This window comes from Mus caroli, unplaced genomic scaffold (genome assembly GCF_978045245.1).
Source record: "Mus caroli unplaced genomic scaffold, Mus_caroli_1 scaffold_16, whole genome shotgun sequence".
Taxonomy (NCBI): domain Eukaryota; kingdom Metazoa; phylum Chordata; class Mammalia; order Rodentia; family Muridae; genus Mus; species Mus caroli.
In genome coordinates this window covers 27,092,796-27,111,819 of record NW_028227271.1, presented here as the reverse complement: position 1 = coordinate 27,111,819, position 19,024 = coordinate 27,092,796, and the positions used below count along the sequence as shown (strand labels likewise).

Sequence of the window (19,024 nt, the reverse complement as noted above, 5' to 3'; positions counted from 1 at the left end):
TAGCCCCATGACTCAGACCTGGGTCTGGACACAAGGCCTCTGGTCCCCACCTGAGCCTCCGGCTCCTGCGGCCATACTGCTTTTCTGAACTGCCTGTTGAGGACAAGAATGACTTCCGGAGGTGTGCCTGTGAGGGCAGAAAATGGATACTGACCTTGGGCCATACTCACTGGGGGCCCAAGACAAGAAGGAAATGTACTTAGGCCCATGTTTACTGGGACACAGGATGGGCAAGGGGCACAGCTGCCACTTCTGTAGGAGACGTGAGACTGAGGAGCTGAGCATAAGTGTTCCATAGTTATTTCTGTCAGGAGGAGGCTTGGTTATGGGACCCAGGGACAGGGAAGAGCTTCCTCTGTGGATCTCATCACCGCCCCTGGAAACTCCTTTCACTCACTCTTGTAAACTTGAGGCTCTGCTCCCCACTCCCTGCTCACCCCTTCCCTCTCACACACAGCAGCAAGCGCTTTGCCACAAAGCTACATCCTCAGCTCTCAACTTCATGTTGCAACTTCTTTCTCAGGTCTCCTCAGAACATATCTTACACTTGCTTGTCTCCAACTTCAACTGTATTACGGTTCAGGTGCATATCAGGATATGCAACCTCATGTTTGATTAACTGATCCAATTAAAACAGAACAACCAGGGTTCTAAACCCAGTATCAGCTTTAGGCAGGAGCAGGGATTAGAGCCTTGGGCCCCACACCTGTCAAGAGTCTCAGAGGAGTCAAAGCTGGAGACAGACTGTTTCCTGCATCTGCTTGTGACACTGCAGACTCTGAATTCCAGACTGAATTACCATTACTTTCAGGGCTTTGTTCCTCTGCCACTGTCAGTCTTTTTTTTTTTTTTTTTTTTTTTTTTCCGAGACAGGGTTTCTCTGTGTAGCCCTGGCTGTCCTGGAACTCACTCTGTAGACCAGGCTGGTCTGGAACTCAGAAATCCGCCTGCCTCTGCCTCCCAAGTGCTGGGATTAAAGGCGTGTGCCACTACCACCCGGTGCCATTGTCAGTCTTAAAGATCTGTTAGGCACCCACAAATGGGTTGTTTTCTTTACCCTAGAAAATTTTCTTTCATCTCTGGAAAACAGCTCAAAACAAAACAGTCCCTGGTTACTGACTAGTTTCTTCACCCCCATGCTATCTTTGCTGGTCACTCTGCCTCGGTTGTTCAGTACACTTGGATAGATACCCCTAAAGAGAGGCGGGAGGAGGCCATTGGTAGAGGTATGCACTCGGTACAGAAGGATTTGTGTTGAAGGGGTCATTAAAAGAAGTAGAGGGCTGGCACCATGCTCAGGACCAGAGTCCTGAAGAGAGCCCAGGAGAAGCTATTGGTGAAGGTGCAGCCCAACTGCAGCAGGAGACCCCACATTTTGAAGATGCCAGTCCCGTGGGAGCAGCAGCTGTGAGTGGAGTCAACCTGCACTTGTGTGATAACCTGTGTGTGCTGTGAACGTCAGAGCTGGAGAAATGGAGCCCGTCTGAGCTTAGAGGATCAGGAATGGATCCCAGCCATTGAGGCTGGAGCTATTTTACATCAATGACCTTTAGTTTTGCTTTGCTTTGAATCCAATTTCTCTGATTATCCCCTCTTGGGATAAGAAACTAATTAGATCTGGTTTCGCTTTGATTTGTTTAAAACTGCCCTGGTTACTTTCTTTTGAGATAAGAGAGCATTTACCTTGTGGTTTGGTTGTAGAGGAACTCATGGTTAGGAGATGAAGATGTAGAAGTCTCAGCTCCTCCTGCACCATGCCTGCCTGGATGCTGCCATGCTCTGCCTTGATGATAATGGACTGAACCTCTGAACCTGTAAGCCAGCCCCAATTAAATGCTGTCCTTATAAGAGTTGCCTTGGGCATAGTGTCTGTTCACAACAGTGCAAACCCTAAGACAAGGACCATGACCAAAAGCAACTTGGGGAAAAAAAGAGTTGATTTAATCTCATACTTCCAAGTAACAGTCCCTCACTGAGAAAAAGTCAGGAAGGAACCCAAGAACGACAGGCACCTGGAGGCAGGAAGTGAAGCAGAGATAGGCAGAGGGGGTGGGGGGTGTTGCTAAGTGGCTTTCTCCTCCTGGCTCACTCAGCCCTTACAGCACCTAGGGCTGGCACAGTAGCCGGTGTCCTCCCACATCAACCATCAATCATGCACCACAGGCAAATCCTATGAGGGATTTTTCTCAATTGAGGATCCCTCTTCCTCACATGACCGTAGTTGACATAAATATCCAGAGCCTCTGAAATATATAAAGTCTTTCCAAAATTCCAAAGTTTCTCCGAATTCCAGGGTCTCCTATACAACCAAAACACAAGTTAAATACTTTCTTATTTCAAGAGAAAGTAACCAGGGCAGTTATAAACAAATCAAAGCGAAACCAGAATTTAAAAGTACAAAGAGCTGGTGCTTAATGGTGGGGTCCACTCTTGATCCCCTGGGCTCCAAGAGACCTTGAAACTGCTCTGCTCTCCTGGTTCTGACAGACACGGCACAAGCAGCTCATCTCTTAGATTCAAGCTGACTCAATCCTTAGCAGTCATCCCGTGAGCTGGCATGTCAAAATGCTGGTGTTCCCTGCTGCAACTGGGCTGCACTCTCCCCATTCCCCACCTCACTCTCCACTGCTCTTCGGGGACTCAAGCTCCGGCCACACAGTGCCAACCCTCGGCTGCTCTCCCTGACCCCTTCATGCCTTTAAAACCAGTATCACCTGGGAGACTCTTGCACTACTAAGTTTGGCTGCCAGCATTAGATGCAGCCTTGTCCACCTCTGGACCATAGTTTCTGGGTGCTGGCTCCAAGGAAATACTTCCCAGGAGATTTTGAGTGACCTAGGAAAGCAAAGGTTTCATTTTAGTGGCTCTGGTCTCCTTTCCAATTCTTCAGGGTTTTTTTTTTTTTTTTTTTTGGTTTTTCGAGACAGGGTTTCTCTATATAGCCCTGGCTGTCCTGGAACTCATAGACCAGGCTGGCCTCGAACTCAGAAATCTGCCTGCCTCTGCCTCCCGAGTGCTGGGATTAAAGGCGTGCACCACTACGCTGGGCTCAGAATCAGAGTCTTAAATCAAGATAACACATAAATAGCCCTGATAGAGTCATTGCTTCCCTCTGAAACCTCACAAGCCAGGCCTCCATCACTTGCAGACAGAGCAAGTCAGGAAGCAACATCCTCTCAGTGACAGAGTATAACCTGAGCACTGTAAACTTTAAAAACAAAACAAAACAAACCCCCTCCCCCAAGATGCTTTTGGTTCTGGTATTTTATCACAACAATAGAAAACCTAACCAGGACAGATGCCTTCTGGCCAAATCTATTGCTGTTACTTAGGCAAGCCAGACTGATTCTGGGCTCTGGAAAAGCAGGAGTTATAGGGTTTACCCTCTGTGCAGGAGAAACCCGTGCTTGTGTACGGAAACAAAAGAGTCTCAGTGCGTGGTACAGGCCTAACTCAGCAGACAATGGACTGAGCACTGTGCCAATAGCCCTGTAGGGTCAGTGTTCTGGAAGCTAAGGCACAAAGAGATCAATTTGATTTGATATTTTGAGGTCATAAACCAGACCAGGCAAGGGGGAGAGTTGAAGCTTTGACAGAACAGTTCTACACCTTGTTCTGTATTGTATTTCTTTTTCTGAAAGAAACAGCCTCATAGCTGGGCAAGGTGGTGAATGACTGTAATCCAAGCAAAGAGAGGCCGAGGCAGGGTGGCAAGTTTGAGGCCAGCTTGAGTGATAGTTACACCTTGTGTCAGAAAAACGGCTTTATTGGGGTCTATTGTGGAGCTCTCAAGGACCTGCTTATGGTTTACACCAGACACGAGACTTCTATACAGTTTTAAGCTTTTGGCCTTTATCTAGGGCAGACTCTGCTAGCTTCTAACTTAACCTGACTTCCAGCCTGGCCCTGCCACCTAGATAGCCCTTTCATTCCCTGCTCCTTCTGTGTCTGCTTAGATACTCTTGCCTCCGTTCCGCCCCCATACTTCCTGCCCCAGCTATTGGCTGTCAGATCTTTATTATAACCAATCAGCAGTAAGATCATGCTAGACTGGCTCTTAGGTCGCCTAAGACATTACTAGAACCTTGACCTTCATCTTTTGGGAAGGTTTGGAAGACATTTACAAAATTGGAAACCTGGGGATGGGCCATAGAAATGACAATTCCAAAATCCTGTCAGCACTTAGCTTTCTGCCAGTACAGAGTTAATAACTGGAAATACAGAGACACCCCATAATACAACAGGGGTCTAACTGGCATACAGCTTGTTATAGGTATTTCAGGTGTGTGATTTTGCATATTTTGTCATAGACTTACTCTTGTGAAAGTGTCCCTGTGTTAGTAACTTTTCTGTTGCTGTGATGAAACAAGACACAGTATATATGTCGCCATTCCAAAAGTGTGGAATAGAGGCATAGCGAAGAAATACTGAAACAAAGCAGGATTAGAAGCCTGTAGGAAAAATACCAAATCCTGTAGCTCCATATCTGGTATCTGTAGTCCCAGGGCTAGACCGCTATGACAGCTATTGCTATTCTTGTCATTTTGACAACCTACACCTGTAATTATCCTAAACCTCAAGGGGTAAGGAATTCCTGTAAGGAATTTTTCTTGATTTTTCGTTTGAGGTGGGAAGAAGCAGCTTAAATCTGGGCCACGTCTTCGGGTGGCAGCCTAATGGTCATGGAAGAAGGAAGTTCTTGCTTTTTGCATGCTTGCCCCGACTCTCGTTGGAAAGTTCACTCCTTCATTGCCATTAGAGCCTAGTTCTTCAGGATTCAGAAGCATACAGGAGACCAGCTGAGCCATCTGTCAACGCCGGCGCCCCGCCCCGCCCCGCCCCGCTTCGTCCTGCATAATTCACCTTGCCCTATCTCTAGGCGTTCCCCTGACCCCACCGGTTCCATTCTCTCCAGGAATCAATTGTCTTGTTTCTTGGCGGCACACTCTGCTGGGTTCTCCGAGGCCTTTAAGTTCATCCCCGTGCACTCTGTCTCCTAAAATTACAAGCACAGCCTGAAGCGCTCCGTCCACCCGAGTACTTTCTGTCCCGCGCTGAGCGCTTGCTCTGGCTCCGCTGCGCTTTCTGCGGAACCTTGTGTCGTAGACGTGTTTCCAGAGGAGTGAGTTCGCTGTGGTAGTTAGGATTTATCAGCTTCCGGCGCCTGCCCCGACTAATGGCGGTGAGCTGTGGGAGAAGGCGTGTTTGTGGCGAGGCCCTAAGTGGGGAAACCCTGTGAATTTCGTCCTGTCCCACGTTTTTTCAGGAGCCAGGGCGTCCTGCTCGGGAGGCACCAGCAGCCCCAAGTCGGAAAACTCATCGCGCTCCGCGCAGATCCCGGCCCTCTCGCCCAGCTTCCGGTGCCTCGGAACCTCCTCTCCGCAGTTCAGTGCAACCTGCATGCGACTCCGCCGCCGGAACCCATCCCGTAGGCAACACAGTGGCGATGAAGCAAAAGAAGAAGAAAACCCCCAACAGGGTCTCTGGGACAAATGGAAGCGAAAAGCCCTCGGAGAAACCTGCCCCGGACGAAGCTCCTCCTAGCGCTGAGGCCCAGGCAAGGATGGTACTCCCTGCGAGCTTTCTGCCTGCCTCTGTGGGCGAGCTGTGCGGAATTAAGGCGCCGAAGGTATGGGAGTGGGGTCTGCGGGACCCTGTTACCCATCACAACCATGTCCTCCTTTCTGTCCCAGGCGGAGCAGCTGGCGCGGGAGCTGGCCTGGTGTGTGGAACAGCTGGAGCTGGGTCTCAAGACGCAGAGACCTACCCCGAAGCAGAGTGAGGGACCCTTCTCTACAGTTAGGGAAATGTAAACGGTGACAGTTTTGTGGTCTGATGGTGTTGCCAACGGGTGGGGTTGTTGCTTTTGGTTGGTTTGCTTTGTTTAGGTGTACTGAAACTTAGTTCTGTAGACCAGGCTGGCCTGGAATTCAGAGATCCGCCTGCCTCTGCCTCCCGAGTGCTGGGATTAAAGGCGTGCGCCACCCCAGCCAGATGGGAATTCTTTGTAGTTGGATGATATGGAGTGTGTTTGAAGTCACTAGCTCGCTCTTCTTTCTTTCTTTCTTTCTTTCTTTCTTTCTTTCTTTCTTTCTTTCTTTCTTTCTTTCTTTCTTTCTTTCTTTCTTTCTTTCTTTCTTTCTTTCTTCCTTCCTTCCTTCCTTCCTTCCTTCCTTCCTTCCTTCCTTCCTTCCTTCCTTTCTTTCTTTCTTTCTTTCTTTCTTTCTTTCTTTCTTTCTTTCTTTCTTTCTTTCTTTCTTTCTTTCTTTCTTTCATCTGCAGAAGAGCAGGCTGTTGGGGCAATCCGAACGCTGCGCAGTGAAAAGACCCCCTTGCCCCGGAAGAGACAGCTGATGCGCTCCTTGTTTGGGGACTACAGGGCTCAGATGGATGCAGAGTGGAGGGAGGCCCTACGGGCTCTAAAGGCTGGTGAGGAACTAGAAAGCAATTGGTTCTAAAGGTTGGTGAGGAACTAGAAAGCAATTGGTTCAGTACATTAATGTCAAGGGGGTAGGGAGAGGCTCAGCTCAGCAGGGTTGGTGTGGGAAGAGATGTGCTGGGGGGGGGTGGAGCGGGGAATCTAAGCGGGGAGAAAGTATTCTCTCTTAGGGGACAGAGGTCCTGGGGGGAGGAGGGCCGAGGTCCTCACCTCGTTCTGTTTTGGGGATGAGAAAAACAGCTCATCTGTCTTAGCCTGGGCTCACTTCACTGGCCATAAAGCCAGGTACCAGTTGGACTTTAGTTCCTGGGACTAAATAATAAATAACTTGGAAATAACTTGTGAAAATAATCTAAATTTTGTTACTTAGATCATATAACATTTTTGGTAAGTTACTACATCTCTTGAGTCTCATACAGGAATGACATTATTTACTTTAAGATAATTTTTCAGTTTTTTTTAGTTAGGAAAGTTGTGTGAGTAATTGTAACTGCATGGATCAAAGTTAGCTGTTATTCAGTTCTGACTCTCTGCTCCCCCTTCCTACAGCCACCCATTCGGCCCAGGTACAGCTCGTCGGTGAGGCCACCAGAAAGAAGAGTGGAAGGGTCTGCAGGCCTCGTCCTGCAGAAAGAGCCAAAACCACTCCAGACTTGACCAGCGAAGAGTTTCGGTTCAATTTCTTTTAGAGTCTCCTACATGCTGGACCGCTCATCCCCCTCCAAGGTGGGGTGGGGATGTGTCCTGATTGCAGGGCCTTCCCAGGAATTCTCTCAGCAGAAGTGGGGTTGGTTTGTCCTTCACTGCAGTATGGACCTGAAGCAGCTGCCCTATGTGAGGCTGCTATGTGGATGTGGAAACCTTTGAAGGAAATGTTCTTCCTGTCAGAAGAGAGGTGTGGAGTAGCTGCTGGTGATAAGGAACTGTGGGGAAGTTGTGAACACAGTGGGCTCACTTTTGAAAGGATGCTCCAGACATTTTCTAGTGCTTTGTATATTGTTATATCGCCTTAATAAATCTTTCCTAAGGAAATAGGATGGTGTGAGAGAGAGAGTTCTGAATATGTTAGAGGAGGCAAGACTGCTTGGTCCAGCTCTGATCCAGGGCTTAATCCTTTGCTGCTGTTGTTGCTGTTTCCCTCAGCAGGTTGTCGTCTTCTGGAGCCAGTGTGCTCTCCATCAAGCCACATTTTGTTTTTAGGAGCCAAGAAGCTACTCACTGTCTTAGCCTGAGCTGAGTCTTAGCCGACTGCATCAAAACAAACACAACACAACCTTTATGTGTGTGCGTGGTATTTACGTGTGTGGGTATGAGCATGCTGTGTGTATGGAAGTATCTTTTATTTGCCTGGTGTAACTGTCTCCAGAGGCTCACTGCCTTCGTCTGCTAACCTAGCCCTGGTCCTGGAAGCTTCTCGCCTGGGTCTTATCTAGGCCTAGAATGTTTTCAGTGTCTGAGACCTACTGCTGAATAAGCTCACCCTTTTTAGCACTTTCTGAACTCTGTCAACTCAGCTGTTCTGACTCAAACGCCTCTCCTAGCTGCTGACTCAATCTGGCTTCTCTCTCTCAGCCTCTTATTTTTAACTCTGCTTGGCCTCAGACTAACTCTGGCAATCCGTTCTAATCCTCTGGCTCCTTCTCATTCTCTAGCTCACTCTGTCTTCACCTGTGTCTAGCTTGTTCTCTTCCTGCAACCTGGTAAAACTGCCTCCCCATGCCCTCTCTCCCCTGCCCCTGCTCCTGCCCCTTCCGCTTAAGTAACTTTCCTCTCACTTCCAGTGAGGTGGGGCATATCCTATTGTGTCAAATCTTTCTGATTTGTCACTTTGCCACTCAGAAGTCACTTTCCAATCTTGTGCTTCCTTCTACAAACCACCTTCATGATTTGGGATTAAAGGCATGAGCTACAGCCGAGCCACACCACAACTAAAGACAGGTTTCTGCAGTAAGCAACACAGTCTCGGGGCTCACAGTGTGATCAAATGGCCTGCACCTGTGTGGAAGCGCAGTCTTTAGATTTGGTGGCAGTTGCCTTTACTCAGCCATTTGGCCAGCCCTGCCAGGGTTGACATCTGTACTGTACCCACTGCTCCACTGAGTTCAGATCTTCAGGTAAACCAGCAGTGTTCACAACAGTGTGGTCTGCTGGCGTTGCCCAAACTAGACTAAGTACAACCTGGAGTCCAGCTGCGTTTGCCCTTTCTGGGTGAGTATTACAACAGTGTGGTCTGCTGGCGTTGCCCAAACTAGACTAAGTACAACCTGGAGTCCAGCTGCGTTTGCCCTTTCTGGGTGAGTATTTTGTGGGCAGTTCAAACTCAGCATTGTTACAGAAATACCTAATCTCCGTGTGCTTTTTAGTCAGTGATATTTACTATCTTGTCTAGTTGCTTAGGCCAGAAACATGTCATTGTTTATTGCTTGCTCTGTTTTTTTCTTTTTTCTTTTTTCTTTCTTTCTTTTTCTTTTTTTAAAAGATCTATTTATTTATTATATATAAGTACACTGTAGCTGTCTTCAGACACACCAGAAGAGGGCATCAGAACTCATTACAGATGGTTGTGAGCCACCATGTAGTTGCTGGGATTTGAACTCAGGACCTTCGGCAGAGCGGTCAGTGCCCTTAACCGCTGAGCCATCTCTCCAGCCCTGCTCTGTTTTTTTCAACACTATTCAATACTTAGTGTTAGGGTAAGTCGAGGGTTAGGTGAGGGTTGGGGTCTAGAGTTTGGGTTCTGGCTGTAGCTCTATATGGGTTAGGGTACTAAAGTTAGCTAAGGGTTAGGGGGAAATCTCCCTGTCAAGATAATAGCATGTGAAGATAATGGTAACCCATTTTGCAAACTGTAAGCTATTACATAAATAGGTGTCTGATTTCATTTGTCTCAGCTGCCACCATGTTACAAATAATCTGCTGTTCTTTTGTCCAGATCTCTTTCTTTTTCTTCTTGCTGGCTTTTACCGCCTGTCCTTTCTGCCAGATAAATTTACTTCCCTGCAGAAGGCTGACTAGTTGGAAGCATCATCACCAGCCAATCAGAACCAACCATTTCTGGCTGGTAAGCCAATCAGATGTAATCTCCAAGCATCCTTTCATTGTTGCTAGGGCTCCTGATCTACTTCTAAAAGCTGGCTGGCTCTCTGTTGGTCCAACCTCTCCCACTCTCCCTAGCTCCTTACCCTTTCCTTTTTCTCATACCCCTTTTTGGGTTTGGAGCAATTCCAAACTATTTAAGCCTTTGGGAAGCCTGGGTTACTATGAATAACCAAGGTCTAAGAGTGCATTTATTCTTGAGAAACAGAGGACAGCTATTCCATAGTCAATTTTAAAAACATCTGTTTCAGCAGCTTAATATCTCTTAGCTCCATAAAACAGAATTTAGTTGTGCTTAAGGGGTTTTTGTATTTTCTTATTTTGGTGCAGATTGACTTTAATTCAGATGAGTAGAACATAAACTGGCATTAAATTTGGCAGTGAAACATCCCATTGCTTGAAACTCATTGGGCTAACACAATGAATTCTAAGTATGTTAGAACAGCTCTTTCTGTTTTAATTAATGACAGATGATAACATCTTACGGCTTCGCTGGGCAGTGGTGGCACACACCTTTAATCCCAGCACTCGGAAGGCAGAGCCAGGCAGACTTCCAGGACAACCAGGGCTACACAGAGAAACCCTGTCTTTAAAAAACAAAACAAAAAACAAACAAAACAACAACAACACACACAGAGCAGCCAAACAAACCAACCATAAAAACAGTCTTGTTTTGTTTTTCGAGACAGGGTTTCTCTGTGTAGTCCTGGCTGTCCTGGAACTCACTCTGTAGAGCAGGCCGGTCTTGAACTCAGAAATCCGCCTGCCTCTTCCTCCCAAGTGCTGGGATTAAAGGCGTGCGCCACCACTGCCCGGCTACAAAAACAGCCTCACTGAATATCCTGCTGGTGAAATGTATGAAATTTGGTTCACACTGTACCAAAGCTACAGTGTGAAAGAAGCATGGCCATGGACTGTGGGAAAGTTCAGCAGAAGCCATCTCTCCAACTTGGTGCAAGCAGCCTGTTAAACGCAGCCTGGCAAGGACAGTGTGAGCCACTTGGCATCAACGCAATGGTGTGCTTTGTAAGTGGGTACACTACGGATGTCAACCCTGGCAGGGTTGATAAAAGCATTCAAGCATTCTTTCTTTCAACAACTTCTGCCCCCAGTCCCTCACCAACTGGGTAGGGTGTGGCTGGGGCTTTCTGCTGATTTCTCCACGGGAAAATGTATCTGGTTTTATTTGCCTGCTAGGGTCTTCTTTTACGTATCAAGTTCCATTAAGGCAAATCCCAATATTTCTTATACCATTATAACCCTAGATCCTGGGAATCTAGTTTGTAATTGGTCCTTAGTAGTGGTAATGAATGAATGAATGAGTGAGTGAATGAATGAATGAATGCCAGAGCTCTAGCAGTCCCTGTGTGCCATGTCAACTCTGCCACAGTGCCTATGGACAGGGCTCCCATGGGGCCTCTGTTAGCATATCATTCTTTTGGAAGTTGTGATCTCTAATAATCTGTTGTCCTTTAGGAGGTATTGTAGAATTCCTGACATGATATCTGAAAAAGGAGGGAAAATCCTGTTTAGATTGAGACTTGAGGGATGATAACAATGTATGGTTATCACACATTGGTCATTAAGTTATAATTTTTAATGTCCCAACATTGTGTCTCTGAGAGAGATGAACATATTCTTAGCAAAATGAATCATTTTATAGGAATTTTTTTTTTTTTTTGGTTTTTTTTTCGAGACAGGGTTTCTCTGATAGCCCTGGCTGTCCTGGAACTCACTTTGTAGACCGGGCTGGCCTCGAACTCAGAAATCCACCTGCCTCTGCCTCCCGAGTGCTGGGATTAAAGGCGTGCGCCACCATGCCCGGCTCATTTTATAGGAATTTTAAAGTCACAACTGAATCAATGTCTTGGTTAAGATAATCCTGCTTCAATTTTGTCCATTTATTTCAATATTCCAATTTGGAAATTTTTTTTTAAGCTGGCCCATATAGTTTCTTTTGAAAATGAAAATTGTCATGGTGCCCCCTGGTGGAAGAAAAAAATTTCCTTTCTTTCCCTTCCGTTCATCTTATGTAGAAAGACCACATGATTGTGATTGATATAGGAAAGGATCAACTTTGATATAAATGATATAGATTATATAAATCTAATATAAATGATATAATTCCCAGGCAGGTTGTTCTTGCTGTTGGGGGGACTCTAAGAAATACATGCCTCAGAATATCTGCGTGTCAGCAAGATATACTTATAGCAAGTGGGTGCTGCAGACAAAGGGCAGGTGTGTAAAGGACCGTGGTTTGAGAGACATTAGAATGAGTGCAGGAGCCTAGCGCCTGCATTGCCGTGCAATGCTGACTAACTCGGTCACATATATCTAAGAGGTCAGGTAAAGGTGATGGTGGTTACAAGACACAGCTTGCAGAAGCTGGTGGTGGTCACTAAGTAGAGATCCATTTGCTAGGACCTTTAGAGACCATAAAATCATGACTCGTCTGTCAAAATGGCTCTCAGGACTGGCTTCTTATACCAGGTCATGATGCCGGCATTTCTTTGTACAGCACTGTTATCTTCATGTGGGGACAATGGGAGGGCTTTTTGAGGCAATCTGACCCAAACACCAAAAGGATCTTGCTAAGAAAGCAGAATATTGGGCCAGCCAAACTCAGAAAGATGTCAGCATTGCGTTTAGCACCAGGGTCTTAAGAAGAGGGAAGTGTTCTCTCTCTCCCTATCCTTCTCCCTCTCTCTCTTTCTTTCTCTCAAAGATTTGTTTATTGATTGATTGATTGATTGATTGATTGTGTATACAGTGTTCTCCCTGCATGTGGCCATTCTGGTGGCCAGAAGAGGGCACCAGATTTCATCATAGGTGGTTGTGAGCCACCATGATGTTTCAGGGAATTGAACTCAGTCCCTCTGGAAGAACTCCTAGTACTCTTAACCTCTGAGTCATCTCTCAAGTCTGAAATGATGTTTTTCTGAGTAGATCAGTTTCCGTATTGGTTCATCTGAATGCGCTAAATAAAATCCATTAAACAATTAAAAAGGAAATAAATAAGCATTTAAACATCTGCCAACACATCCTCAAATTATTTAGTGATTGTTTTTAAATTTCCTACAAGCTGTGACTGTAGCATAGTTGCATATCGACATGTGGTCAGCGGTTTGCTTTACTGGTTGGAGACCCATCTTTGAATTTGGTGAACCTCAAATTGAAAGGCAAAACAACAGTTGGGCAAGGGTGGTGCATGCCTTTTATCCCAGCACTTGGGAGGCAGAGGCATGAGGACATCTGTGAGTTCCAGACTAGTCTAGTCTACAGAGTTGCAGGGCTGTTACACAGAGAAACCCTGACTCAAAACAAAACCAAAAACACAACAAAACCAGATACAACAAAGGAACAAACAAAAACAAAACCCCCAAACCAAAAAAACTAAAACCAAATAAAGCAAACAAACAAAAAAACCAATAAAATCCACAAATAAACAATATCAGCAATAAAACAATGAACATTCTCCTTAAAGCCCTGATCTCAAAGGAGCAGTCCTGGTCCCCAGGGTGTGTTCTAAAGGTTTCCAAGGTCCAGGTGTGTGGAGCTTGTCTCAGGTGTCTGAATGGGCCAGGTGTGTGGAGCTTGTCTCAGGTGTCTGAGTGACTGTGGAGTGCAGGCTAATATTCAGGGGATAATGATGTGAAGGACAGTTCCACAGCATGCTGGTTTTGAATGCTCCACCAGCCATTCACACAAACGAAAACTCTGCCTGTTGCTAGGGCTAAATTCAGTTTTACTTTAAGACAAAACAGAAGCCTCCCAAGTGCTGGGATTAAAGGCGTGCGCCACCACGCCCGGCCAAAACCTACTTTTAATAAAGGTCCTTAAATGACTCCCTTCTAGCCCACCGCCCACCAGAGAGAGTGGAAAGGAAAGGTTAATAGGGCAAAGGAGAATGTGGACCTGTTTAGAAAGAGTTTTTTGGAGCGAATCCAATCTAGATGGTCAGGATATTAGCAGTTCAGTTTACTTGAATCAATAACAGCAGCTTAACCCACTCACAATCACCATTCGCAAATCAGCAGTGGCAGTTCAGTCCAGAAGAAACTTCAAGGCTCTACCAATCGACCCAAGTCAGTCCAGAAGAAACTTCAAGGCTCTACCAATAGACCCGAGTCAGTCCAGAAGAAACTTCAAGGCTCTACCAATCGACCCGAGTCCGCAGAAGTGGCAAGAAGCTGCAGGAACACCAATACCACCAGAAGTTCTTTGGTGGCGTTTCTCTCTATGAAGTCACTACAAATGGTGATCAGTAAAGAATGACAAGGCATCCAGTGTTGTGCACTCTTGGTTATAGTTACACTCTTTCCAAACATCACTTGTTCTCGCAAGTGTCTGGTCTAGCAAAATATCACATGCCCCCTTCCCAGGCTGCTTCCAGAAAAACACCACGTATCTATTCTCAATAAAACATCTCCCCATGTGTCTCCCTCAACAAAGCATCCTCTCATATGACAGTTCCCAGAGAGACATCACATGACACAACTGGGTCTCCAAAGAAACCAGAAATTTCCACTTCAGCACACCCTAAGACTGATCAATCAGGGCCATAGCTCAGAATTCTTGGGCTGAGGCTATAGCCCTGAACATCTTTTTTTTTAGATTTATTTATTATGTATACAGTGTTTTGCTTGCATGCCAGAAGAGGGGCACCAGATCTCATTACAGATGGTTGTGAGGCACCACGTGGTTGCTGGGAATTGAACTCAGGACCTCTGGAAAAGCAGCCAGTGCTCTTAACTTCGGAGGCCATCTCTCCAGCCCCCTCCCCCCCCAATATCATCTTCTACCAGCTTATGAAGGCTAAAACTGCAAAAACTATAATGATCTCATGTGCAGGTACAGGAAATGTTGCCGGATGGTCAGCTCTGAGTCAAGCTACTTTGGCTAGCTAGCCAGAACAGTTCTAACTGACCTGGTCCTAAGTGGAGCTTACAGTTGTTGAATTTCTTAAGTTTAACACGCCTAAGAACATGACAGGGTATGTGATCAGCATGACCCTTCTCTGAGTCAAGTTTTCTTTCTGCGTCAATGACTGGCAGGCATATTACAGCAACAGCATGAAATAACTGGTGGGCATGGAACAAAATGGCTACAGCTATGTTTGAGGGTGGGAGGTGGGTTGTGGGATTAAGATCTCAACAACTTTCCTCTGGAATCAGATCATTACATTGATCATTTTGAAAATGTGCGTTTGGGTGAGCGAATTTAAGACAAGGATCTGCTGGCATGGAGCAAGGCTATGGAGGCTACGGGGCATGGAGTGCTGGACCTGCCAACACCTAGGGTACATATGGAAGTGGTATGACCAGCTGGCAAGGTTATGAAAACTACAAGTACTACAACGCCCAGAACACCAGTGTCCCTGCAGGAACAACCTATAGTTACGGCCCAGCCTCGTGGGAGGCCACCAAGACCAATGATGGTGGCCTGGCAGCTGGGAGCCCTGCCATGCATGTGGCCTCTTTTGCCCCAGAACCATGTACGGACAACTCAGACTCGCTCATTGCCAAGATCAATCAAGGTTTGGACATGTTGTCTAAGGAAGGAGGCAGGGGTGGGATCAGCAGCGGTGGGGAGGGCGTGCAGGACCGAGACAGCTCCTTCTGCTTCCAGCCATACGAGTCCTACAACACCAGTCCCTGTATACCTGAGCATAATCCCTACCACCCCGGCTACAGTTATGATTATGACTTTGACTTGGGAACTTTTCTCAATGGTAGCTTTGGTGGGACATTCAACGACTGTCGGGACCCAGCCCCAGAGCGGGGCTCCCTTGATGGTTTCTTGAGGGGCTGGGGCCAGGGCCGCTTCCAAGACCGGAGCAACTCCAGCACCTTCATGCGTAGTGACCCTTTCATGCCACCCTCAGCCTCGGAGCCCTTATCCACTACGTGGAATGAGCTGAAAACTACATGGGTGGCCATGGTCTCGGTGGACCCTCCACCAGCAGGCCACCTTCTTCCCTCTTCTCCCAGTCCATGGCCCCTGACTACAGCATGATGGGCATGCAAGGGGTGGGCGGTTTTGGTGGTACCATGCCTTACGGATGTGGCCGGTCCCAGACGTGGATACGGGATTGGCCTAGAAGGAGGGGTTTTGAACACTTTGGACCAGACAACATGGGCAGGAAGCAGAAGCAGTTTCCATTGTATGAAGAACCTGATGCCAAACTGGCCCATGCTGACAGTGACGGAGATCTATCTGAAAACGATGATGGAGCTGGTGACTTATGGTCAGGAGATAAAGAATTCAGGGGGGGAGGATGACTTGTGTGACTCCAGGAAGCAGAGAGGAGAAAAGGAGGACGAGGATGAGGATGTGAAGAAGACGGGAGAAACAAAGGAGGAGAGACAGGATGAGGGACGGAGCAGCTGACAGGATTGTTTGCCTGTTCTGTATGCAAGTTTCGTAGCTTTGAAGATGAAGAAATTCAAAAGCATCTGCAAAGTAAATTTCACAAAGAGACTTTGCGATTTACAAGTACCAAAACTGCCCGACAAGACAGTAGAATTCCTCCAGGAGTACATCATAAACAGGAATAAGAAAATTGAGAAACGGCGTCAGGAGTTGTTGGAGAAGGAGAGTCCTAAACCCAAACCAGATCCATTCAAAGGCATTGGCCAGAAGCATTTCTTCAAAAAGATTGAAGCCGCACATTGCCTGGTCTGTGACATGCTGATTCCTGCACAGCATCAGCTCCTCCAGTGGCATCTGTATTCCGTGGACCAAAACCATAATCGAAGGTTGGCTGCTGAGCAGTTCAAGAAAACAAGTCTCCATGTGGCTAAGAGTGTTTTGAACAACAAACATATAGTGAAGATGCTGGAAAAAAATACCTCAAGGGTGAGGATCCTTTTGTCAGCTGCTGATCTTGAGACAGAAGGAGATGAAAATGAGGAGAAGGAGGAGACACCAGAGGAGGTAGCTGCAGAAGTCTTAGCAGAGGTGATCACAGCAGCAGTGAGGGCTGTAGAGGGGGAAGGAGAACCTGCTGCAGAGCATAGTGAAGTCCTAGCTGAAGCAGAAGGGCCTGTGGACACAGCAGAGTCCAGCAGTGACCCCCCACACTGAAAAGCTATTAGAAGAGCAGACCTGTGAAACAGCATCTGAAACCAGGAACGTCGAAGACAAGACCAGAGGTGAGGCTGCTGAGGCCAGAAATGAAGCAGCTATGCCAACAGCAGATGCAGGAAGCACGTTACCTGTTATAGCTATCCTGGGAATCATGGAAGATGAGCTGGAACAAACTGGTGCAGAGGCCAAAGATATTCCCACCGAATGATCTTTTCTTCCCTGTTTCAAGGGATATGTTATATCATGTGTTCTTTTTGTTTTATAAGACGTACTAAGGTGTGTATTATTTGGTGGAAAGATTGGGCCATTTCCTTCCCAATGTACCTCAAGGATTGATGCTATACAGTAGATGACTTCCTACCTCTGTTAGAATACAAAAAGAGGTAAACCATTTTCCCAAGTGACCTTTGGTGGCTATCTGTGCACTGCATTTAGAATAATAAAAGTAGTTCTTCCTGATTAAAAAAAAAAAGAAAGAAAATGTGTGTTTGGGCAGGTCATAGTAACAATCAGTGTCATTTCAGTATAGTAAAGGATGCTGTTAAAATGCTTGCTATAAAGGCAAGCAGGGATGAATGAAAGCAGCGGAGCAGCAGAGCCGGATGCTGGAAATGTTTCCTTTGTGAAACAATGCAGCTACTGAAAACAAAAACAAAACAACCAACCAACCAAACAAACAAACAAGCAAACAAAAACCAGCCCTAAGGAACTTTTCAGAGCCCTTAAGAGGAATTGAAGGCTTGCAGCATTAGGAGAGCGTTGTTCAAGGAACATGATAAATATCCCTTGAAACAACGCATGCAGTTAGTGGTCTACTCTGTTTTACTACCACCACTTCATGCCCAGCTTGGTATTAATGATGGCGGTTTGAACTTGCTTTGCTCAAGGAATGGCACTATTAGTAGGTGTGGCCTTGTTGGAGGAAGTGTGTCACTGTGGCGGGGGGGGGGGTGGACTTTGAGACCCTCCTTCTAGCTACCTGGAAGCCAGTCTTCCTTCTCCTGTTGGCCTTCGAATCAAGGTGTAGAACTCTCAGCTCCTCCAGTGCCATGCCTGCTTAGATGCTGCCATGTTCTCAACTTGATGATAATGGACTGAACCTGTAAGCCAGCCACAATTAAATAATGTCCCTTATAAGAGCTGCCATGGTCATAGTGTCTCTTCACAGCAATGGAAACCCTAATTAAGACATTAAGCTTAAGGACTACCATCCTGCAACCACAGCAGCCCAGCACCCACAGGAAAGCAGAACAGGGTGAGCGCTCCCTCTAGACCCCATTTCCATAGAGTTGATGTCACCTGACCTGCATGACAGCTCCCTGAGATCACAGTGCACAGCACTGTGTGCGACTTGACTCAAACTCACCCAATCCAAATGTTCCTGAGTGGAAATGATTGGAATATTTGTAGAAAGGATTCAGCAGAGATGATCTTATATCAGCTACCTAAGGGAGGTAGTGAGCTATGGAGGCATCAGGAACTTCTTGAAGGTTAAAGGAAACGTCGTAAAAAAGATGTCCAAAGGGGGATTTGAAAACCACAAGCATATCATGGAAGTCTACAAGGCCCACTGTGTGTAAATGCTCAGGAAGGACCTAAAACTTTGACTGTTACTTAATGTTATGGCTCCATGAAAGCAGGAAATGAAAGCTAAAATGAATGTTTCTTCTTCTTCTTCTTCTTCTTCTTCTTCTTCTTCTTCTTCTTCTTCTTCTTCTTCTTCTTTTTGTTTTGTTCATTTTTTTCTGAGACTGGGTTTCTCTGTGTAGCCCTGGTTGTCCTGGAACTTACACTGTAGACCATTGTTTTAGTTAGGGTTTTACTGCTATGAACAGACACCATGACCAAGGCAAATCTTATAAGGACAACATTTAATTGGGGCTGTCTTACAGGTTCAGAGGTTCAGTCTAGGCAGGAGCATGACGTCGTCCAGGCAGGCATGGTGCAGGAGGAGCTGGAAGTTCTATATCTTCATCTGAAGGTGAAGAACCACCAAAGAGAGACCCTCACTCAAGTCTCAGGAATAGCACGCACCCAGCGAGACACTGAGACCGAACTTGTTGTAATCACACGAGGAAGTTTATTAACAGCGAGAAGACGGGACAAGAGCTCAAACCAGCATGCTGGGGCCGAGACTCATACACCAAGCAGGGGTAGAGGAGTTCGACCCTGACCCTATTTTTCAGCAGGCTTATAAAGGCAAAAACCACAAACTAGGGGGAGGATTGGGGAGGAAATAGGGGAAGTCTAGGGGCGGATATTTACTTCAAGGCACCTGGAACATTGAAACATTCTGCGGTTGTTTTTCTCAAAAGTTCCGGGTAATTAGACCATCTGGCAAGGGGCCGGGGCCCATGTTCTCAGGGCAGTCAGTATTTTTCCACTCTTCAAAGGCTGCTA

At 46.5% G+C, this 19,024-nt stretch overlaps 1 protein-coding gene and 1 pseudogene across 1 annotated transcript; both read left to right on the top strand.

The window, feature by feature from the left end:
- The first annotated feature begins 5,108 nt into the window (after positions 1-5,108).
- Positions 5,109-7,471, top strand: CUNH8orf33 (chromosome unknown C8orf33 homolog). Its single transcript, XM_021183772.2, has 5 exons — positions 5,109-5,182; positions 5,267-5,557; positions 5,694-5,778; positions 6,283-6,429; positions 6,989-7,471. The coding sequence occupies exons 1-5, from the start codon at positions 5,177-5,179 to the stop codon at positions 7,126-7,128; spliced, it is 669 nt and encodes a 222-aa protein (XP_021039431.1). The 5' UTR covers positions 5,109-5,176; the 3' UTR covers positions 7,129-7,471.
- A 7,305-nt stretch (positions 7,472-14,776) lies between these two features.
- On the top strand, positions 14,777-16,882 carry LOC110310994 (A-kinase anchor protein 8 pseudogene; annotated as a pseudogene).
- Positions 16,883-19,024: the final 2,142 nt, after the last annotated feature.